This window comes from Ammodytes marinus (genome assembly GCF_949987685.1).
Source record: "Ammodytes marinus genome assembly, chromosome: 3".
NCBI lineage: Eukaryota > Metazoa > Chordata > Actinopteri > Uranoscopiformes > Ammodytidae > Ammodytes > Ammodytes marinus.
The window spans coordinates 13,352,871-13,378,139 of NC_137232.1; the positions used below are offsets into that span (position 1 = coordinate 13,352,871).

General features: G+C 39.0%; 1 protein-coding gene across 1 annotated transcript in view; it reads left to right on the forward strand.

The window, feature by feature from the left end:
* Positions 1 to 25,269, forward strand: part of arhgap42b (Rho GTPase activating protein 42b) — a 106,332-nt gene that overhangs the window by 51,619 nt on the left and 29,444 nt on the right. Inside the window, exons 4-6 of the mRNA XM_080053768.1 lie at positions 2,395 to 2,466; positions 23,210 to 23,311; positions 23,929 to 24,039. Of these exons, the coding sequence (XP_079909894.1) occupies positions 2,395 to 2,466; positions 23,210 to 23,311; positions 23,929 to 24,039 (285 nt within the window). The remainder of the gene's footprint in view (positions 1 to 2,394; positions 2,467 to 23,209; positions 23,312 to 23,928; positions 24,040 to 25,269) is intronic.

Consider the following 25,269-nt stretch of genomic DNA (forward strand, 5'->3'; position numbering starts at 1 on the left):
AACAGTTTAAAAAATATAAAAAAGATCTACCAATACAAATAATTATAATACTGAGCAGTTTTGCTATTTAAACATAACATCTTGTTTATTATTTAAGACATCTCTTAAACAAACTGTATGTTTGTATGAATAGTGTACAGTCTACCTGTGAAAATGAGTTTCATCTTTCAGTACTACACACACATGTGATGAAAGTTTGGCCTTTATTACATGGTAATTCTATAATACATTCATAAGAGAGGGGTGTCAATTTACATGTCTGCAAAGCCCAACAGTCTGCTGATTTTTCTTTGTAATCAAGTGAAAATATCAAGTGTGACCAACAGTCAATACATCCATGAATACATTTAGTGTTAGGAAATGGGTATGCAATGAAATCTAATTGCACTACTTTTTGCTATATCAGTCCTTTTTCTAAATGCAATACTGCACCTGTCAGAAGGTCCACAATGATGATATATGATTCATAATGTCCAACATGTAACATCTCAGTTTACTGCTCTTTATAGAGTGAGCTACTGAATGTGTACTATGCTTAAACAACAATTGCTGACACAGTAGTTGGCAGCAAATATTAGGAAATGTAATAAAGAGAAAAGAACATTATTTAAACAAGATTACGGTTTGTACATAGTGTGAAACTTTTGTCTATATTTAAAGGACGACAAATAGCACAGTATAATAAATGCACGTTATTGCATCAAAGCCACTCATTTACACCACTAAGATGCTATAATAAAAGTGTATTGCATCTAAAAGAGAGAAACAAAAAATTGCAGGCTTGCCTTGTAGATATTGTACCAGCCTTTGAAGTCACTCGTTCCGGTTGGCTGATGGAGCTGACAGGGTTATTTTGGGACAATGAAAATGTGCTATTATTAATGGTTCAAAACATCAAAAAACGATATCCCCAGTGTGTGTGTGTGTGTGTGTGTGTGTGTGTGTGTGTGTGTGTGTGTGTGCGCATCTGTTTGTGTATGTGCCTGTGTGTATGTGCCTGTGTGTGTGTGTGTGTGTGTGTGTGTGTGTGTGTGTGTGTGTGTGTGTGTGTGTGTGTGTCTGCATGTGCGTGTGTTCAGAGAGGGACTACTATAGCTCGGGAGTTGATAGTCCATCTGAGCCTCCGACACCTCTAAATTAGCGCTGGTATCAGATGTATCATTGAGCCCGGCCCGTTAGTTTATCACACACACTCATACACACACACACACACACACACACACACACACACACACACACACAGAATAACACCTTAAATCAACGCTTACAGCCATGCCGTTTGTGACAGCGCCTCCCGTAGAGCGGCCCCACTATAGTCTGGTGGTGTCATCTTGAAAGCCCCAGCCCATCCACGGGAAATTCAGAAGCACCTTAATGGCAACCCCTTTTTTTCCGAAACGCTCACTTGCGAGGATTGAGCGTAGGCTATAATTGGCACTATATATCTCACCTTATCTGTTTCTGTCTGCAATGAGAAAGTCAAGGCTCCAGCCAGAGAGACCTCTTTAACTCCGGTCACCAATATGTGGAGACGTACCGCAGACATTTAAAGGTGTAGTCAGTGATTTTAGGGAACGCTTGTTGGGAAAATACTTTTTTTATTGTCATAATCAGTGAATATCTCCTCACGATCCGTTATTTGTCCGTATTGTGTGTGCGGTGGAAAAAAAAACCTCTGGTGTTAATACACAGCCTAGGCTCTGTAAACTGGCATGTAAACAAAGGGGGCCCACCATAGCTATCAACATGCCCATTTACAGAGGCTGAGTATTAACACTGGGTTTATTATCAACTCCACGTACAGTACAGCCAGGTATCGTGAGGAGATACCCACTGATTTTGACAAAACAAAATATTTAGACAACAAGCGTTCTCCAGAATCACTGACTGCACCTTTTTAAATGGATTGCAGTTGTACCTTCATCTGCTGTGCCGTGTCCATATTTCAGAGAAAGGTTTGACAACGCTGGTGCTTTACAGCTCTCGTAAAAGAAACACTCAATTTTCTTATATCTAGTGTAACAATTCTGGAGTGCCCCTATCTCTTATCTAAGCTGTACTCATTGCGGGCACCTCACGATCTCACATTGTCCATTGTCGGGGAGTTTAAGAGATATTAATGAATGTGATTGCTCTATCTTCCACTTGTATCTGGGGCTCAATGCCTCTGTAATATCCTGAGTGTCATACGCTTTCTGGCTCATTTTGAATCACAGGGCTATTGTAATAAAACTGAATGGCTACAAGATTACATTTTTTCACAAGAATTTTCTTTTACATTTGTTTTAAAACTTTCTTAGAATCCTTTTGAATTAAGCTGTGGATGACAGTAAAGTCAGATCACATATTCCAGTCTGACAGCTGTCCTATCTTTTTCTTTATATGTGATTTCAGATTCAGAATGCAGATGATGTGTTGATTACTCCCTTGGAAAAATTTCGGAAGGAGCAGATCGGTGCAGCAAAGGTAAGAAAACCACTTCCATCAGAATCAGAATCTGTTATTATATCTTATTGTACAGCACACACAAGTAAAATTCTTAGGCTTGGTTCCTCAACATTCACATAGCAGCAACAGTACAAGAAGTGAAGTAAGGAAAGATAAGAAACCATAAGAGAAACTAAGTAAACAATATGAAAATAAGTAGCAACGTCAATAATAATTATAATGATAATATTAATAATAGGTGCGCAATTAGCAATCCTAATCCATAGCGATCCTATCTGCCTATCATCTCCTCTGCCGTATGTTTATCGTTCATTTAAAGTCAAACGTGAGACCGCAAAGAGAATTGCATTAAAGGGTTGTACAAACAGAGCCATCAATTTGTGAGCGTTTGTAAACTTCAGAAATTCAAGAAAGAAAAAAAAAATAGGAGGTAAACTAAGAAAGAATAAATAACACACTAAATAAATAAAACCCCAATGATGTCAACAATATTTCAACACATATGTTTTACAAATGATATGAATATGAAATAGATTTCAAAACTACACAGGTCATGTGTGTTTAGGCATTTAGCTAACATAAACATTTGCAAAGACTGTATGTCTTCAGAAGTATTATAATATAATAATAATAACCACTTATTGGAAGTCACTTTGGATTAAAACATTAACTAAATGAATGGTAATGTAATGTTATCACAGTCTCAAATCTCTTCTTGCTTGAAATGTATTTTGGACGATCAAGCACTAAAGACTTTTTATTTAATGCATTTATAATTTAATCACTCTAATCTAACAGTATCATGTATATTGCATTTACCATTTTTGTAATCCGATTTATGTAATCCTGTTACACATAATGCATCCCTGTCTAACCCATTGGATATATAGAGGATTGATATCAGTAGTGGTTTCTGTAGATTGTTGCTTGAAGGCTTCATCCAGGTTCCACTGTACTCTGGCTATTCTGTTGAAATTCTCTGGAAAAACCAGAGTTGACTGCAAAGGACAGTGTGGGCTTGTTGCTACACGCCATTGCTTTCAAATGTGGCCAACGCAAAGGCCTTACAATGAAAGTAGAGCTTGTTTGTGGTCATTCCCTTTGGTGTGATCATCACACGCACACACACACACACACACACACACACACACACACACACACACACACACACACACACACACACACACTCACACACACACTCAAACCTTAACACAGATCTCCCACTGAGTTATCACTGCTAACGTTGTACCAGACTCTGTGAATCATTTGCACATCTTTACAAAGCCCTAATCTCTTCAAGGGACATTCCAGTCTAAAGTAATTCTCTCATAGGTGAATGGACACATCCACTGGTCTGCAAAAGTAGATTTTTTTTACTGCACTTAAAGGTGGAGTCAGTCATTATGGAGAAATCACTTTTTTTGTCAAAATCAGTGAATATTTCCTCACAATCCGCTACCTGTCCATACTGTGTGTGCTGAAAAAAAAGATGGTGTTAATACACAGCCTAGGCTCTGTAAACAGGTATGTTGCTAGCTGTGGTGGGCCCCCTTTGTTTACATAACATTTGTGTACACACCAGTTTACAGAGCCTAGGCTGTGCATATCCCCCCAATTTTTTTCTCAGGGAACATAGTATGTATATACAGTCATATGAAAAAGTTTGGGAACCCCTCTCAGCCGGCATTATAATTGACTCTGCTTTCACAAAAAAAAGATAAAAGTGGTATGTCTTTCATTTACCAGGAACAGCTAAGTACTGGGATGTTTTCCAAACAAAGATTTTTTGAAAAGCAGTATTTAGTTTTATGAAATTAAATAAAATGTGAAAAACTGGCTGTGCAAAAATATGGGAACCCTTGTGGTCTTGCTGATTTTAATGCATGTAACAGCATGTAAAACTGAGGACTTTAAACACAAAATTGGTGGGATTATGTTGTTAAGCCTTGAACCTCATATAAAGGTCTGTTTAATCATGATAAAAGGTATTTTAGGTGCCTAAATGCAAGTTCCACTTCTCTTTGACTCTCTGCAGAAGTGAGACAGAATGCGATCATCAAAACAGCTCCCAAAAGATCTTAAAAACAAAGATTATTCATTGTCATGGTTTAGGGGAAGGCTACAAGAAGCTTTCCCAAAGGTTTCAATTGTCAATTTCTACTGTAAGGAACGTTGTCAGGGAATGGAAGGACACAGGCACAGTTGCAGTTAAATCCAGGACCAAGAAAAGTACAAGAGCGGCATATGCGGCGGATTGTGAGAATGGTTGCACACAACCCAAAGGTCACCTCCAAAGACCTGCAAGAACATCTGGCTGCAGATTGTGTATCTGTACATGGTTCTACAATTCAGTGCAATTTGCACCAAAACATCTGTATGGCCGGGTGATGAGAAGGAAGCCCTTTCTGCGCCCACGCCACAGATACAGTTGCATGGAGTATGCAAAAGCTCATTTAGACAAGCCAGCTTCATATTGGAAGAAAATGCTTTGGACTGATGAGACAAAAAATAAGTTATTTGGTCTTTATAAAAAGCAGATGTTTTGGTGCAAATTGCGCTGAATTGTTGAACGATGTACAGATACACAATCTGCAGCCAGATGTTCTTGCAGGCCTTTGGAGGTGATCTGTGGGTTGTGTGCAACCATTCTCACAATCCTTCACCTATGCCGCTCCTGTTTTTTTCTTGGTCTGCCATGCCTGGGTTTAACTGCCACTATGCCTGTGTCCTTCCATTTCCTGACAACGTTCCCTACAGTCGAAATTGACAATTGAAACCTTTGGGAAAGCTTCTTGTAGCCTTCCCCTAAACCATGACAATGAACAATCTTTGTTTTTCAGACCTTTTGGGAGCTGTTTTGATGATCCCATTCTGTCTCACTTCAGCAGAGAGTCAAAGAGAAGTGCAACTTGCATTTAGGCACCTAAAATACATTTTCTCATGATTAAACATACCTTTCTATGAGGTTCAAGGCTTAACAACATTATCCAACCAACTTTGTGTTTAAAGTCATCAGTTTTACATGCTGTTACAGGCATTAAAATCAACAAAACCACAAGGGTTCCTATATTTTTGCACAGCCAGTTTTTCACATTTTATTTAATTTCATACAACCAAATACTGCTTTTCAAAAAATCTTTGTTTGGAAAACATCCCAGTACTTAGCTATTCGTGGTAAATTAAAGACATACCACTTTTATATTTTTTTTTGTGAAAGCAGAGTCAATTATAATCCCGGCTGAGAGGGGTTCCCAAACTTTTTCATATGACTGTTGTATACAGTATCTCACAAAAGTGAGTACACCCCTAACATTTCTTCAAATATTTCATTATATCTTTCCATGCGACAACACTGAATAAATGACACTTTGATACAATGTCAAGTAGTCAGTGTACAGCTTGTATAACAGTGTAAATTTACTGTCCCCTCAAAATAACTCGACACACAGCCATTAATGTCTAAACTGCTGGCAACAAAAGTGAGTACACCCCTAAGAAAAAATGTCCAAATTGGGCCCAAAGTGTCAATATTTTGTTTTGCCACCATTATTTTCTAGCACTGCCTTAACCCTCTTGGGCATGTAGTTCACTAGAGCTTCACAGGTTGCAACTGGAACCCTTTTCTACCCATTCATGACGACATCAAGGAGCTAGTGGATATTAGAGACCTTGCGCTCCTCCATCTCTCGTTTGAGGATGCCCCAAAGATGCTCAATAGGGTTTAAGACTGGAGACATGCTTGGCCAGTCCATAACCTTTACCCTCAGCTTCTTTAGCAAGCCAGTGGTCGTTCGGAGGGGTGTTTGGGGTCGTTATCATGTTGCAGTACTGCCCTGCGGCCCAGTTTATGAAGGGAGGGGATCATGCTCTGCTTCAGTATGTCACAGTACATGTTAGAATTCAATGAACTGTAGATCCCCAGTGCTGGCAGCACTCATGCAGCCCCAGACCATGACACTCCAACCACCATGCTTGACTCTAGGCAAGACACACTTGTCTTTGTACTCCTCACCTGGTTGCCGCTCCACACTCTTAACACCATCTGAACCAAATAAATGTATTTTGGTCTCATCAGACCACAGGACATGGTTGCAGTAATCCATGTCCGTAGTCTGTTTGTCTTCAGCAAACTTTTTGTGGGGTTTCTTGTGCATCATCTTTAGAATAGGCTTCCTTCTGGGATGACAGCCATGCAGACCAGTATGATGCAGAGTGCGGCGTATGGTCTGAGCACTGACAGGTTGACCCCCCCACCCCTTCAAGCCCTTCAGCAATGCTGGCAGCACTCATACGTCTATTTTCCAAAGCCAACCTCTGTGTACGACGCTGACCATGTGCACTCAACCTTCGTAAACTGGGCCGCAGAGTGGTATTGCAACATGATAACGACCCCAAACACACCTCCAAGATGACCAGTGGCTTGCTAAAAAAGCTGAGGGTAAAGGTTATGGCCTGGCCAAGCATGTCTCCAGACTTAAACCCTATTGAGCATCTTTGGGCCATCCTAAAACGGGAGATGGAGGAGCGCAAGGACTCTAATATCCACCAGCTCTTTGATGTCGTCATGAATGGGTAGAAGAGGGTTCCAGTTGCAACCTGTGAAGCTCTAGTGAACTACATGCCCAAGAGGGTTAAGGTAGTGCTGGAAAATAATGGTGGCAAAACAAAATATTTACACTTTGGGCTCAATTTGTACATTTTTTCTAAGGGGTGTACTCACTTTTGTTGCCAGCAGTTTAGACATTAATGGCTGTGTGTCGAGTTATTTTGAGGGGACAGTAAATTTACACTGTTAAGGTGGAAAGATATAATGAAATATTTGAAGAAATGTTAGGGGTGTACTCACTTTTGTGAGATACTATATATATATATATATATATATATATATATATATATATATATATATATACAGTATATATAGTATATATATATATGGACAGGTAGGGGATCGTGAGGAGACATTAATTTATTTTGACTAAAAGTGTTTTTGACAACAATTTCAAGTTTTCTACAGATTTTTTTTTATTTGTGTTTTCACAAGCCAACCTGCAAAGTAACACTAAACTATAGTATTTCTCTGAACATCATTCACTCTCCTTTTTTACTCGCCCAGACTACATAACCATTGTCGCTTTGTGCATCAACTTTCATGTGTATCTATCATCATGAAATGGCACAATTTGCTGCTACACACACACACACACGCACGCACGCATACACACACACACACTCATCATAATACTGAGTGTTATTGCACCAACTCTCCTGTGTTTATAAAATGGTTTCTTAAAAGCCACAGCCCCCGTCACTCCCACTACCTCTTATATTTCCGACCACTTCCTCCTAACGGCTCTCTCTCCTACGGCCCATCCCCCGCTAAACATTAGCCCAAACTAGAGAGAGATAAAAGGCAGATACACGCAGCACGAGCAGGGTTGCCATTTTTGCTTCTTATAAGTAACTTTTGACTTGTTTTCTGTTAAGTAGCTTACAAATCATTGGCTGACGTGGGTTGCGTTTTTTTTTTCTTTTTTTCTATGAAATAGAGTTTAAGTTTCTTGTTATCATTTCTTATTGTTTTACTAGATTATCCTAATTTGAAGTGATATTAATTATTTTGTTTAGATTTAAAATCCAAACAATCGCTTGGTACAATGAATATGATTAGGAAGTTAAGTTAGCATTTATAAAAAAAATATATAAGTAATTTCAGAAGTGAGAATGTAACATTGTTGATGAAGTGGATGCAATAAAATGCCCTTATTATGATGGTAGAAATGGATAATATGGGCTATTTGCAATTATAGAAGAAATAGAAGAATATAGAAGAATTCTTATGGGCTTGGTTTTTATCATCCTGATTGCTTGTTTCTTATGCATGGCAACACTACTACATACACTCGCACGCAGACACACACACACACACACACATACACACACATCACAAGTGGCTGAGTTAACTTTCCACTGTTCCAAGAATCTGGTTGGGGAGCTGCAGGCTGTCTGACCCTTCCAGTTACTGCGCTAAATGTCTGAGTGCGTCAGATGGACAAACAGGGAACTCTCTTGCCTTATTTGGGCATAGTGCTGCGAGTGTGCACCCACCGAGGTTAGGGGCCAGTGTATCGGCTTCTTAGGCACAACACTTCCACCATGGCCATAACACACCAGCAGACCTATTAGACACAGTCTGCTTCACATAAGGCCCAACCAAATGCTCTTGAATGCTTTACGCTTCCTCAAACTAGGAAATACACATCAACAAAGCCAAGAGATTTTAAACAACTATGTGTGTTCCTTGGACCATAAACTTACAATAGGTTAAGTTGAGTTTAGTTTATTAAGACTCTCCCATTGGCTTCTATGTTAAAGGGGGAGTGAGTGATTCTGGAGAATGCTTGTTGTCGAAATCCCTTTTTCTCAATCAGTGAATATCTCTACATGATCTACTACCTGTCGTACTGTGTGTACTTTACACTAAAATCATAAATCCGGTGTTAAAACATGGCCTAGGCTATGTAAACGGACGTGTTTCTAGCTATGGTGGCCTACCATGCTCATACAGGCCTCGTTGGCGCAGTAGGCAGCGCGTCAGTCTCATAATCTGAAGTTCGAGCCTCACACGGGGCAAATGTTTTCTGGTTGTAGGATTGCCTAGAGGTAATTGGGCCGACAAGTAACCAGAGGGGCGCTGGTTCGATCCCCGGCACCGGACTGGAGAGGGTTATTTGTAACACTAGGGTGGCTGCTATTACATCTACGGTGCCCACCATCTCTACCATGTGTCCTTGAGCAAGACACTTAACCCCAAAACTGCTCCAGGGGCGCGGCCCTGCTGCAGACCTTCGGCTAATTCCCTGTGCGATGATCCCCGATATGTAGAACTGCGTGTGTGTGTTAGAAATGTAGGAGGGGTGAGCTAAATGTAATTTCGAATGCCATGTGTGTGACTTAACTTGGCTTGCATGTGTGTGTAATTGACAAAAACTACTTACCTTGTTTACATACCAGTTTACAGAGCCTAAGCATGTAGCAGATCGTGAGGAGAAATTCACTGAGTTTGACAGAAAGGGATTTTGATAACCAGCGTTCTCCAGAATTTCAGAATGCACATTTTAACATTCATTCTCACAGCTTAACAGTAAACACAGTACATCACACACAAATCCACATACAATTAAAATCTGCCTCATACACACATATAGCTCACATGATCATTTATCTCATGATCATTGAAATGTAGAAGTGAAATTATTGTTATGCCTTTTTTAAAGTTTCAGATTTTTGTGGGTTGGACGTCGTTTGCTAATAGGAATATTTTGAGAACTGAAATAAGGAATGGAAATCTGACCTGGTTTCAGTGTGTGTCTACTGTTTACCGTCAAAGTCACATGTATGTCCTTTTACTCAATTGCTTATATTCTTCCAAAACTTTAACTCTCACATAAGACCTGCTATGTTAAGAGCTTGACAGCCATTGGAGATATAAACTGCCTAGAGCTGGTGCCACACTGTGGTGTGGTGTGGTGTGGTGTGTGTGTGTGTGTGTGTGTGTGTGTGTGTGTGCGCGTGTTTGTGCGCGTCTGAGTTTGTTGTTTGTCCGATTTTTTTTAAAGCCTTTTAAATTTAAAAACACCCCAGGGACACTTTCTCAAACACAGTACCAGGGGGGATCCAACTGGCTAGTGGCATTCCTTCTCTCTGAAAATGTTGACAGTATTATATTCCCTTCAAGGATCTTCAACACACACACACACACACACACACACACACACACACACACACAAACACAAACACCCCACTTGCCGAGTGTGAAGAATTAGTGCAAACAGACACAGATGGGAGTCAGATGGCCACCCATAATTTGAGCTGTCTTCATTCTCCAAAGTGTTTGCTTAGACATCAGATGATTCCTGGCTAGTAGTTATTGTCTCCAGAGGCACAATTGACATTTGCACAATATGTTTACCAAAGAGCTTTTGAGTAAAATTATCGGTTTAAGTAGTTTTGGGCATTTTTACAGCTTTTGTCTACAGAAACTTTTCAATCACAGAAATGTGATTAAAGCTAGTGTGTAACTTCTGTCGCAATTCCTCTGTGATCGGGCATGGATTTTATACCTTCTGCTGTACGTCCTGGTTTTTTTCTGAGCAGTAGAATCAACTACTGAAACATTTCTTGAAATAAAAACCTTGCAACCTCGCTTCCCAAAATAAGTTCTTGCTTTCTAGAGAATGTCCCCACTTAAAATCCCCACTATTAAAGTAATTAATTTATTTCCAGAAATGTCCTCATTTTCAAAATAAGTCCCCTTTAGGTGTCACAACATACACTTACCTGCACCTTTTTTATGGTTTGTATTAACTATATTTATACGTTCCTTCTCAGTATTTTACAGTTTTTCTCCATTGTATTACTTATTATAATTTGTTTTATTAAATAAGTCAAATGTATCATTATATAAGAATAACATAATTACAGTGAATCGAAAAACAAAAACAAAGTTAGTAACATTAAGCAAAAAACCTGCCTGGCATACATCCTGCTCATGTGGTGCAACACCCACCACATGATTGTTGTGTATTTCCTGTTGCACCTTGTTGGCCAATTTGTGTTTGAGGCTAAACACTAATAGACATTATACTTTAGGACCTAAAAAAAAACTGTAATTTATTACAACCGTAGTTCATAAATTATTCTCAAACCAACTGTATGATTTGGTTAAAACGTATAAATGGGATTTAATGTCAATGCACAATTTACATTTTTATTTTGGAAAAAACTGCTTTTTACTTTAACAACCAAGTATACGTTTTTTCTTTGCAGTAAACTAAGTAAAATGCTGTAATTTTGTTACACACAATTTAATTAACTTAACTCAATTCAAAATTCTGATTCAGTAGGCCTACAACCTATATTGTTTTAATTATACCATAAGCAATATATTGTAATGTGTCACAACAACACACAACTTTACTTAATGTAGGACAATATAATAATATAATTTGCTTTGTGTGTATTTTAAGATTGTTAATGTCTTAATATTATTATAATTATATTAGAAAAAAATCAAAGCCGTAAAGGCACAGATAAAAAATTATATTTATGGATGTCAGAATTAATCTGATTCTTAATATAAGATTAATGTTACAAATTTAGGTATATGTTTATTATAATAATACAAATTATAAATCAAAACAGTGAAAACTGGGCTCCAGGTTTTAAGCTTTTATTGAAAGATATAAAAGAGACAATTTATTGTTGGAAAATATATAGCAATTTTATTACACCAATAAGAATGATGAAACAATTGTATATGCGTAGAAAGCAACTTACATTACACAATCAAATCACATAACAATTAACATTAATGCAAAAAAATATTTACACGTTATATTGTAAGCTTCAATAAAACAAGATTAACACAACAGACCAATGAAAATGAAATATACAAATCAAACGTATACAGAATCCAAGGTGATAAAGAAAATGTTCTTTTCATCAGCGTTTTGCATAAGTACAGTACATTTTAAAACAAAAACAAAGTACATAAGATTAAGCAAAAAACATGCCTCCGTCCCTTCTGCATGCATCGGTAAGTATCCTGTCTCAAGATTTCCTCCTGTACAAGTGCCCTTGTATTTACACTTCTAGTACAAACATTAAATGGTTTCTAGCTTTTGGTTGTCTTTAAAGGGTACAAGATTGTTTTTAAATATGCCATATTCTTGATACAAGCCACAATTTTAGGTGCGCTAGATTTCTTCCAGTTAAAAGCTATCCATGTTTTGCCATAGCAATACAGCAAAATCAACAAATTTATATTTTTTGACTCTCAAACTAAGATGTGTTGGGTATTTACAGTTATTTTCAAAATAAAGTTACAAAGTGGTTTACATGGTTGAACCCGAACTAAAACAGTTCAGGAGGCAATGAGGCAAATATTATCAAACAGCTGAAATAGCACAACAATAATATGGAATGAAATACTCAACAATAATACATGATAAAAAGGAATGTTTTTATATACTGGCTAACCTATTTTACTTTACTTGCTTTTCTTTACTTTTTTGATGTGAAATGTTCATTAAAGAACCTTCATCACTGTATGTGTGTGTGTGTGTGTGTGTGTGTGTCTCTCTCTCTCTCTCTCTCTCTCTCTCTCTCTCTCTCTCTCTCTCTCTCTCTCTTTTAGGATTACGCTTTAACATGTGCATATTAAAGAGATAGTTCACTATTTTTAAAGTGGGGTTGTTTGAGATATAATTGCATTGTTAGTTACTTGGAGATGGCAATCAGCGCAGTCACTATAAGGAGTTTGGTGGAGACGTCGCTATAGCAGAAGTCAGCATTGTACTGTTGTAGAGGAGGCCAGAAGAAAAACATATGCACTGCAACGGCACAGTTTAGGATGGTAATACTAGGCTGAACTACACTTGCCATAAAAACGACTGTACGGCAATGAAGTGTATCAGTCCACAAATCAGCAGTGAAAAAATCCTAAATTTAGTCTATAATTGAACCGATATTTAGATTTTTAGGGTAAGCATTTATATATTAAAATTACATCGCTGACCACCATTTCCATAAGGTAACAGACTAAGTACCTTATACAACCCCACTTCAAAAATACTGAAATATCCCTTTAAGCCTCTACTCACTTGGTCATCTGGTTTACAGCGACTACAATCACACAGAGAACCCCCAGCAGAATACTGAGCACTGTGCACCTCACTGTGTAGAAGGTTGAGTGAACCCCAAAGGGCTCTCGGTACATTAGAAGAGTTTTGGTTGTTGACAAACACTGGAATTGCACTGCACACCAATACTCCCCTGTGTCCTCCAGTGAGACATTAGAGATAACCAACTCAGGGGGAATTATGCTGTTCTGATTAAACTTCTTTACATGAACGACTTTGCCTTTTGTTTGGATCGACTTCATGAACCAATGGTGTTCCTCACCCTTACTCCAATCTTCACATCTGATTGTGACTTCTTCTCCTCCTGAGAAGAGCTCTACATCAGGTGGGTCAAATGTGGGGCACACCTCCAGATTAAGCTGATTAAATCCATTAGAGCTTGCACAGGTGTACATATTTGAGTCACGTAATGCTAACGATGGAAGCACCAGTGAGTAGTTTTTGCCAAGATCTTGTTCTTGGGAAGATCTGAACTTCAGCTTTTCCCAATGTGGGGGCCCATCATCACTGGAGTCAGTGATAGTGCACTGCAACACGGCTGTCTCTCCCACTGAGCGGTAGATTGTCTTATCTGGTATGTATGGCAATACACTGCTTTTGGTTCATCACAAGACAAGTGAACAACCCAAGGACTGTCGTGATGTTGGATTCATGAGGACCTGATGCTTTTCTCACAACTTGAAATCCTCCTTTAACAATGTCTGTCACCGATGTCGTACCGTCCCAAAAAACTCTCGTCCATGTATCTTGACTCAAATCACTCATGAGCCACTGGATTTCTAGATTTTCAGCCGCTTCCTCACATCGCAAGTCAACTGTTTCTCCATGTCCCAGTGGAAAAATGTTCCCCTCATGTATCATACTACAAATAATCAAACTGATGTCTCTCTCATATGTCACAATGCCATTGGTCCAACACTCCTCCTGGTACTGGCCTGAGTCTGAATGGGTCAGGTTGAAGATACTGTAAAGAGAAATGTTGTCCCTGCTGAAAACTGAGAATCGTTGTTTCAAGCCGGCAGGTAGTGTAGAGTTCTTGGATGAGGAGTTAGAGGTGTTCCATAGTACAAGCTTTTCCCCACCAACAGACCTGGAGATCAGGCAGGAGGAGTTGGCCTCATTATCAAGTCTGAAGGTGCGATAGTTTCCTTCCTTTAGGATGATAAGTTCTTCTGTGTGAATGTTGTTGATGAAAGCAAACAGCAGTAAGGCGAGGTGTGCGACTGCAGCCATTCTGCTCTGAGGTCTCAGTGTGACTGTCGTTCAAACACTGACACCAAGAGCTCTGTGCCAATGGTCATCAGCAACTTCTGAGATCTGTACATCTCTACGTGAATAGAAACTTTGAAGCATTAGGCTATCTATCAAGTCATCTCTGGCCTTTCAGAGAAATTCAGATCAAAAGATTAGACACATACCGTATCCAAGTTCTTATCTTGAGTTTACAGGCATAAGAAGTAATTTCTTGATTGGGGGTGGGGCTCGGTGAAGGCAGAGAAGAGTAGATGTGTCTTTTTTTATTATATATTGTTATTGAATTTTCTAACATATCACAACGAGTAACACAACATTGACAATACCAACTCAGCTCTTTAGCTCGGCTGAACGCTTTGTGTGTTTCTAAGGTGATTTAACATCACAGTCTTAGACGAGTGCTTTAACGTTTTGCTTCATATTTTGCACTGCACTGTGTTCAATATATTTAAAAATACGTCCTACGCCAGACTCATATGTGAAGCTGACATTTTCAAATGAGCACATTGCACATTGTGATTAACTATGAGGATTAAATAAATGCTGCGTTCCAAATGCCTTGCTGAATAGAACTGGAGCATTGTAGCCGCGAGAGCGAACACTGCGGGGCACATGAGTGTGTGTGTGTGAGGTTAAGTCTGTGGACACATCAAACTTTGGCCTATTCACACTCGGCCTACTGTTTAGTTGCAATGAAAAAAAGTGTTTTATTCCATGCGTTTTTATTTTCGTATATGCTACTATTTCTAATAAAAAATATAAATTTCCTTATAAAAACAAGATCTGTTCTGCAAATAATTTTTTCACAATATGAGTTTTGAAAAACATCATGGGGTTGTCTTATATCCGGACCAATACGGTAATACAAATCTCTTCATCAATGGAAACTTTGAAGCATGAGGCTCCTTATCAAGTCATCTGTGGCCTTTCTGAGAATTTCAGATAAAAAGAGTAAACATCATATATTTACATATTGACATTATATCCTGAGGAAGCTTTTCAAAACATGCAAGTTGTTATCTTTAGTTTACTTGCACAAGAAGTAATTTATCTTGATGGCAAACCAGTTACATGCTGTTTCATATAATACAGCATGTTAAGTGCTATATGACTTATATAGCACTTTTCAAACTGTGTTGGGGATTTGGTGCAAAGGTAAATCAGGGTGTCGTCGGCATAGCAGTGGAAGTCCAGGTTGAAGTGACGTATTAACTGACCGAGGGGGAGGATGTCGATGATTAAGAAGAGGGGGCAGAGTACCAACCATCTTTTGTGACTGTGGCTGTAACAGAGGAGTGGTTGTTGAGAGAAATGAACTGGGATCTGTAGGAGAGGTTTGATTGGAACAGGTGTATATGTACACACATTGACAACTATTCAAAACCAAGCCGGTTACTGCAGCTGTCACAAAAGACAGGAGACTGTAAAAGTTACTGTGAAAATGAAAAAAACATTATTATTAAAATTAGTTTGGAGGAGCTGATGAGTTAAGGGATTTTAGGAGTGGTAAGTGGGTCACACTGGGAGAGGTGGCAGCTGGGAGAAGGGGTCGGGGGATCAAGAGGGATGAGGAGATGAGGGGTACGAGCTGGGTGGGTCAGATACAAGGGATAGTGATTGATTGATGGTGTTGATCTTGTCAGGGAAACCACGAAGAATGAATTGCCGAGCTCAGAAGGGTATCAAGGGAGGGTGTTGGTCTGACAGTGCTTGAGGAGTTTGCTTACTGTGGAGAAGAAGGGATCCGGTGTGTTTGCCCATAGTGTCTTTGAGGATCTTTCTACCCGAAGCGGAGGCTGGTTTCTGGGATGAGGGTATTTGTTCTGGGAGCTTGGTGGAAAGCAATGGCACCTGGAAACTGCTTGTCACCAGTGATGGGAACGCTAGGGGGGAGGGGGAGTTAAGGAGACACAGCTATCAGATGAGGGGCAAGATCAGCTGTGGTTGGAGCCACAGGAGCATCAGTGAAGGAGCTGGTTGGAAAGATGTAGGCAAGAAGGTTGTGTGGTAGGCCTTTGACAATTTTTTTTGTCACCACCGATCACCACTTCAGCTCAGGTCGAGTGATGAGTAGGTGTTGAGGTAGGCCCTGGGGCAAGTTGGAGGGGTCCCATAATACCCTGTCTTGGGTGGTCTCAGTGAAATAAGCAATTATTCAGGTCTGACCAAGTGTAATGTCCACCTAGCTGAATAGAAGAGTGTCTTTATTTCTCAGTTCTTAAGAAAAACACCAGATATCCTCTTGAAGGCCTTGGAGCTTTTTGTTTGCCTTTTTAAGTAGCTCATCGTCCTTCGCAGAGCAAAGTTATTTTGATAGCTTTTGGCAGCTGCTGTAGCCTTGCCCTGTGTTTGCTGGTAGCTAGCTGCTACTGCTTTGATAATGTCAGCAGCAGCAATGATAGTCAGAACTGACAGTGTATGCTATGTTGAATAATGACTTCATGGAATCATTTTGAAGGATGAACTGACATAATCTCTTATAGTTTTATTGCATTTTCATCCAGTGTATTCACTTTTCTCTGGAGCCGAATGTGACATTGAACACAGTTGAACACTTGTGCTTAAAGTAATTCCCTTTGCTGTATTTACCTTTTACTTTTCTGCATTTAATAAGGCAGAATTGTAGCTGAGATGATCTTAATTTTCATAAGAAAACACAAGATCTGCCAGCAGTTACAGTTATAATCTTGTATTCTTAAAAGTTGGAGGAAATGAATAACCAAACAAAAACAAACTCCTAACTGACCCTTGTTATACAAGTCTGAATCTATTAGAAGATCGCCTCAATACTGACATCACAGACCTTCCTATTACCATGAGAACATAATTACAGTGGTCTGAAGGAGCTCCTTATTTACAGAACTCTGGACAGGGACTGGTGACGTAGCCCAAAAACAAATAAATCATCTGATGTGTCATTGTGGCAAAGGAGTTCCAAACTTCCTGATGATTCAACTTGCCTTTTTCCCACTCCGGTTACGTGGTGAGAGCGAGGTTTAGGGTTGATCTTGACAGGGAGTAGCCTCAGGGGTTTCTATAGGAAAACGCTGTGGACTTAAATTCATGCAGAGCTTGTCAAAAGATTTATTTTTTCACACCGTTATAATAAAGAAACTTTTGAAGTTTGATCTCACAAAGATATCAGCCTTTTTTTTATCTTCTCTGCTCGCTGCTTTGCTCGGATCTTAAAAGAAGTTCTCGGATCAGATCCAAAAAAAATATCAAATGAAATGAAAAATATCAGTGATTGCCAACCAAGTGCATAGTATATGAGTATACGGAGCCTCTGTGCATTAGTATCACTTTAGATTCATGACATCATCAGAGAGAGAGCAGAGGCAATACACGTTGACTAAAGCATGTTTTGTTTGCCTCACACACTCATAAACAACGGAGTATCAGGGCCACATTGAAGACAAATAAATGCCTTTAGTTAATATTGAGAATACATTTTCACAACAAGAAAATCATAGTTTTAGGCTATGTGTTGTTTTAGAGAACAAATATCACCCCTGCATTAAAGTGAGGTATGTGGATCATATTGCATACGTCTTTCACAACTAAGGAAATGCTTAATGTTTTTGACAAATCAGCGCCACGTTATCATAAATTGCTGTTGACTGCGTGTTGCACGGCCCAACACATGAGACCAAAGTGGGTGCAAAGGAAGCTGCCATTTGACTGATCTCTGCATCGCTTCGTAGGTTACCACTAATGTTTTCCTCTGTCGTTTTTATTGAATGACAGAATTGCAAAAATAATCACTGTACAAAGGAATATAAATATTTTTCCCTGTGGTATGTTTTCCTGAATTATATGTAAATATGTTTCCGTAAACTTAAGATTTCTCGTTATTTTATAAATGTTTTTTTCTCGATGTGTCCATAATATTGCATCGTACTCCACTCACTAAATAAATCCACGTTTTTACTTCAACTCTTCCTAAGGAAATGTTTGCATTTATTTTCCGTTAATTTGCGAACTTCTGACTGTCTGTGATGTATGATAATCTTTTGGCTTTGCAGCAAAGTAACTGAAGTCAAACTGTGTTGTCTCCTCCTCCCCTCTGTTAGTGAGACCAGCCCATGTGTGATGGAGCATCAAAATAACCTAGCCCCCCGTCGCTGTGTAATCGCCAGTACCCCCCCCCCCCCCCCGCTCCAATTAGGAGTGTGTGTGTGTGTGTCTGCTCAGAAAATTCTATTTAAACATCAACGTGTGGTGAACTATGCCTCACCTGCCATATCTGTTTGTATTATTCCAGGACGTGAGGAAGTGTAGTGTGAGATATCCGGGGTTCTCTCTATCTCACACACACACACACACACACACACACACAAAGACCAGACACAACCACTTTTATCTGTTGCCATGGCGATGAGAGGCTCAGAAATGATGGCCCTGAGGCTCGTTAGGGCCGGTGTCAAAACCGGGCGATGAACGGCCATTGCCCAAATATCCCGGCTGCCTTTTGCACGCCTGCTTTCTGTAGCAAACCCAGAAGACCGCATGAATGAATATGAGAAAAAACTGCTGCTTTGTAGCAACCAATAATGTAATAATGTATCTTATTAGGTAATAACTTCTGAAAATATAATGAGTACATATGGTATTTAAAGGTGCAGTCAGCGATACTGAAGAAAACAATCAGGTGTAAATACAAAGTTTATACACAGCCTTTGTTCTGTAAACTCGTATGTAAAAAATAAAAAATAAATTGATGTTTAGAAGGAGGGTCCACCTTACTTAACAACATACCTGTTTACAAAGCCTAAGCTGTGTATTAACACTGTATTTTATTTTTCAGTGCACACACAGTTCAGACAGGTATTGGATCGTTAGGAGATATTCTGACATATTTTGACAACAAGCACTCTCCAGAATCGTTGACTCCACCTTGAAGCGCTAAATTTATTTCAATTTCAGTAGTTCTTATTGGTTATAACATTATCAGGTGCTAGCTACATGCCTGCATTTTGTTCCCCATGCAACATTTTAGTAGCCATTAGCGACCTCACCCGTACACCGCAGCTGGCATCAAAGCAACTCATGACAGGAACCTTAGACGTGCCAGTTATTAATTCCACTACGGACACGTCAGCATCAGAATATTGTGTGTGTGTGTGTGTGTGTGTGTGTGTGTGTGTGTGTGTGTGTGTGTGTGTGTGTGTGTGTGTGTGTGTGTGTGTGTGTGTGTGTGTGTGTGTGTGTGTGTGTGTGTGTGTGTGTGTGCGTGTGTATTTTCTCTTCCTGCTTCTGATTTATTCATGAGTGCGAACAAAGCAATCAGATGGTGAATATCTCCCAAGTGATACCAGGTCCACGTGTGTGTGTGTTGTGTGCACCACATAGTGTTTGGAAAGTGCTTTGGTCTTCATCCATTCATAGCCAGCTGATTACTCTGGGGCGCTGGCATTAGTTTATGTCAGAAAACGGTATTGCTTCAGGGTAAATGTATATTTTATCTATCCGTAACATCTTTGTCCTCTGCCACCACGTGTTGGGCTTCAAATGATTTTTTTTCTATACTGCCCCCACCTTTTCCCTCTTTTCTTTTGCAATTAAAAAAAAAGCTACAGTGCGTAACTATTTCATATAATGCCATTGCTGAGCCAGTTGGCACAAAGTTGATTAAGCCTATCAGCTCCACAAATCTCTCTCTGTATTTCTCAGTATGGCAGCATTTACAAATTGGTGTCGCCCCCCCGACACTGGCGCAGGAGCTCAGAAAAATCCCATGAAGCGCCCATGAAATGTTTCAGTTGTTGATTCTACTCCTAAGAAAAAAATATACAGCGGAAGGTATAAAATCCATGTGCGATCACTGAAGGCTCATGTAGATGCTTCAACAGTGTTGTTGTATTTACCCAGAACTCCTCATGGTGGGAGGGGAACAAAAATTACGCACTATAGCTTTAAATCATTCATATTCCATTCTGATCTCACAAACACATACCGTGGGGTGATCTCACCACATGGACAAATCAACAGACAGCTGGTGTTGTGTTGGGGTATATCATTAAAGTAGCACCAGTTCATGATCGCCTGGCCCAGATCAAAACATAGCAGGACACTTTGGGTGACTTAATCAGGCTGCCTCTGCCTCACAGACACAGGGCTGCTAGTCTGAGTCACCGCACACACACACACACACACACACACACACACACACACACACACACACACACACACACACACTCTGTGTAAGTGTGAAAGAGTTGTGTTGTGTTCAAACACTGGTCAGCAGTGCTAAGGGACTCCTGCTGTGTGTGGGGGGGGGGGGGCTCAGCTGCAACTCCAGCTCTTAATTTAATGTGATTCCTCACTGTGTGTGTGTGTATTTTCCCCAAGGCTTCACTGGTATGCGTGCTCTCAAAATAATGCTACTTCGAATGCAGTCACAATGAAATATACAGTACGCCAGCTCATAAAATACTATGTACTGGTCTTAAAAGTGCATTTTCAATTTTCAAAATGTACCATAAGTCAGACAATGAACAACATACATGAACAATATGAACAAATCATTCTGTAAAAAGTAATAACCCTCCGAATAGTTATATGAATGATTATGGAAATTGTAGTTGATGTTAGTGCTTTAGAAGTTGAGATTTTTTGAGCCTTGAAAAAACAAATGTAAAGATGGTTGTATGACTAAAATTTACTAAAATGGACTGGTGCTCGAAAAAACTATCCTTGCCTGCAGTGTCTCACCCTAAGGGAAATGTATTTCCTGTCAGTACAATATCATATTTTATCATATGTTTATTTTGCTATCCACCTGTTTATTTTCTCATTTTGTTTCTGAATAGAAAAGTGGCTATCATCAGCTCTATTGATTTTTTTTCCTCCCTCGCTCCTGAAAAGATCACGCCTGGGTCAGACATGACAAGCAAGATGGAAATAAGATGCTATGTTACATGAAATTATCTATCGATTTTTTTGTTGCTGTGCTTGTAACCGTTATGTAGAAGGGTTACAGTGTCTTGGTGGTGAATTCCTCCAGTGTGTGTGTGTGTGTGTGTGTGTGTGTGTGTGTGTTAAACTGCCGTGGGGTTCTTTGCAGAGGCGGGACACTGTTCTTGGTCGTATCAGTAGCTCGTAGATTAGACTTGCTAAATTTTCAGGGCCATGGGAATCAAAACAAACACAAGCAGTATCTGGTTACATTGGCCGTTTCATTACACTTTCACCAACCCCGCCTTTATACTGACTCCGTACTTCTAGCCCCTGTCTGTTTGCATGGCAAGATGTACGTTAAGTTTAGTTTTTTTTCACATACAAACAACATTAGAAAGATTACTGTAGCGATATGGGTTTAAAGTCAGCAAAACTAGGCTTGGATAAAGGGCTACACAATTAATCGTAAACAAAGAATTGCGATCTATAATTCATCATAAATCTATGCAATCTCATTTCTAAATGATAATTATCTTGCTCATATTTCCCTAGTTATTTTATTTTATTTTATTTTATTTTATACAAACAATATAGAATAAACATATTGTGATATAAAATATTAGTACTTGTGTAGGTGCGGCAGAAACTTGTATAAAGGCTTGTATGAAAAACCACACCTTTAAAATTGAATATTAGAATATAACGTTCAAATAATGTTATAATGTTCAAAAATACAATAAATAAATACATTCATTAATTAATTAATTTGTTTGATGGCAAACAATCAAACAAATCAAAAAAATAAATTATAGCGGCAACATTTGACTTAGAGGTCTGACATGAGACACTTGAATGCCTTACTCACACAGACAGATTTTCTCTATGCCTGGGCAGACATTGATTAAGGTCTCCAAAGTGGAACTTTTTTTCCTTTTTTTTTCTTGGGGTGAATTTTTCAATCTCTTAGTCCGAATGCTTTATAGATGGGCATCTGGCATGAAAAGCCCATTTCCTGTGCCTGCCTCAAAGCCTTCTGGGACGTCTGTGTGAATCCTCGTAACTACAGTAACAGAGCTGGACTTCTATTCGCCGGTGGAGCGTAACAAGGAATGCCAAACGACAACAGTATCTAGCCAGTGGTGTCTGTGACAATGCCAAATTCATTAGTCAGGTCAATGTTATTTACATAGCACATTTAAATAGACCTCAGTTGACTGAAGCACTGCACAGGCTTAAAAAAAACTATTTAAAATAACTGATATACAGTAAAGTGAAATTTTTTTAGAAAGCACAATAATGTAAAACATGTCAAACTTGTTGTATTAAAGATAATTAACATATTGATGACTTGCAGTAGTTATGTAAACTTTCTGTAACTGACTGTCAATAAAAGCATATTGACTACAGCGTTTAGCAATTCTTGGCTGTTACAATACCAAATTAATTAAAAAAGTCAAGTGAAGTTTATTTAAATATCACATTTAGAAAAAACATTGTTGATCCAAGTGTTGTACACATTCCAAAATAACAATAAGTGTAATTTAAGTAACATACAAAAATTAAAAACACAAAAACAATTGCAAAATACAATGTCAATATTGACATCTTAAAGTGCAATAAAAGTGTATATTTCTCAGAAGCCATATTATATGTAAAACACAGTCCTAACTGACCACACCAACAGAGTCTACTTATCATTAAATGCTCTTATGCCACTTTTATGACCTGTAATAATGTATCATCAGACAGCAACTTTAAAAGACATGTTAAGTGGCATGTTAAAATGTAGCTGGACCTCCACCTAGTGGTTGCTCAATCAAACACACACAGTCACATACACCCCATCAGGAATGCATGAAACGTTTTTAGGGTAATGTTTAATCCCAGTTATGTGACCTTCTTTTTAGGAGGGGAAGAAGAAATTCGATAAGGAAACGGAGAAATACTACTCCACGCTGGAGAGACACCTCAGCCTGTCATCCAAAAAGAAGGACGCATATCTGCAAGAGGTAAATCCCCAAACAAACATTCCACTCCCTCAACATCTCTTTGGATAATGCTATTTTAGGGTCAGTGAGAGTCCGGAAAATACAGCTTTAGTTAGTGTGTGTTATTCTCTTTTGTCGTTAGTTATTTAAAGCTTTAGTGCGTAACTTTTTATTGGAACTAAATGTCGGTTTCATTCAAGCCATCGTCAAAAGAGTTGACACAAAGTTGATTAAGCCTATCAGCTCCACAAAACTCTCTCTGTATTTCTCAGTATGACAAAGTTTACAAACTGTTGTCACCCCCCGACACTGGTGCAGGAGAAAAAAATCCCAATAAGCGTCCAAGAACTGTTTCAGTTGTTGATTCTACTGCTTTGAAAAATACCTGGACATACAGCAGAAGGTATAAAATCCATGCGTGATCACCCAAGGCTTGTAGATGCTTTGACAGTGTTGTTGAAATGACTCAGAATTCTTTATTGGTGGGGGGTGACAGAAGTTACGCACTATAGTGTTAAGCAAACAGCGTTGCTAGGAGATGATGTAATCCTTAACTATATGTCCACACACACAGTGTTTTAACCCCTGTCTGTGTTACGACTCTAACCCTGGTCTTGTTTGCCCATTCCATTCCCCAGGCCGACACGCAGATTGATAAGGAGAGGCAACTCTTTTACGACGCCTCCCTCGAGTACGTTTTCAAAATACAGGAAGTGCAAGAAAAAAAGAAATTTGAGTTTGTGGAGCCGGTAAGAGACGCATCATCACTTTAAATATATTTTATTTTTGCTCACTAGGTGCTGAAAGCATAATGATGGTCCAGTAATTGCTTTGCCCTTTCAATTCATTTTTTATTTTTTATTATTTTTTTACTATCTATGTAGTTAAAAGATCATTGGTTTAAGTGCAATATCCTCAAAATAGCACAGAAGCTTTGTACTTAGTGCTGATGGAAGTGGCTTTTATAGTTGTTTTTTTTCCCTTGAGCGAAAACAAGCTCAATTTTTCACCTCTCCTGGGTAAATATATATATATATATACAGAATATTTATGCTTGTATGTTCCTCATTTGCAATCTGTGTCACCAATTCTCTGTAATTTAGTCGATCCATTTGGGGAATGAAAATGCGTAAAATTAGATAAAGTGGTTGTTGTCAACAAAACAAGACAGAGTGCAAGTGCAAATGAAAGCTATAAAAGCCCAGTCATAACATGTACTGGCGAAATGTGTTAAGTTGAGACAGTGCAGGCAAGAACATTGGGATTTTCAAGCACTTGTTAATTTTTCTTCAATAACATGTCTTCTTTCAAACTAGTATAAATCAAAGGTCCAAAATGTATATTTAGGTGTTTATTTTACTAAACCTTGTCTGTTTGTGTCTGTATATTTCTCCTATACAACCATCTTTAAACAGACATTATCTCAACATTATTTTAATTCTTCAATACTCTGAACCAAAACTCTCAACATATAAAGCACCTACATCAATGTAACTTTCCATAATCATTCTCAGCACTATTCTGAAGGCTATAACGGAAGGATATCGCCAAATTCTAATATTTATTCAGACATTTCTGAGAAAAAAAATTGCAGTCAAAATTGTTACCCTATTCACCTGCAGTGTCTCCCCTTATATGTGTGGGAGCGTGAGATGGGAGCAAAGTGGCTGTGTTGGCCCCCATCTCAAATTTGTTTATTCACCCTCTGGCAGGACCCCCAGTATTCAGGCCAGAAATGCAAATCTACAGTCTCTAGGTAGCGCTGGGGAAAAGGTACAGCCTTGCCTCTGATGAGTCTGGGCACAGATAAGACGGTTCATCCTTGAAAATGTGTTATACCGGGTCCCTTCTCAGAAATAAAAATCACTGTGTGTGTGTGTGTGTGTGTGTGTGTGTGTGTGTGTGTGTGTGTGTGTGTGTGTGTGTGTGTGTGTGTGTGTGTGTGTGTGTGTGTGTGTGTGTGTGTGTGTGTGTGATTG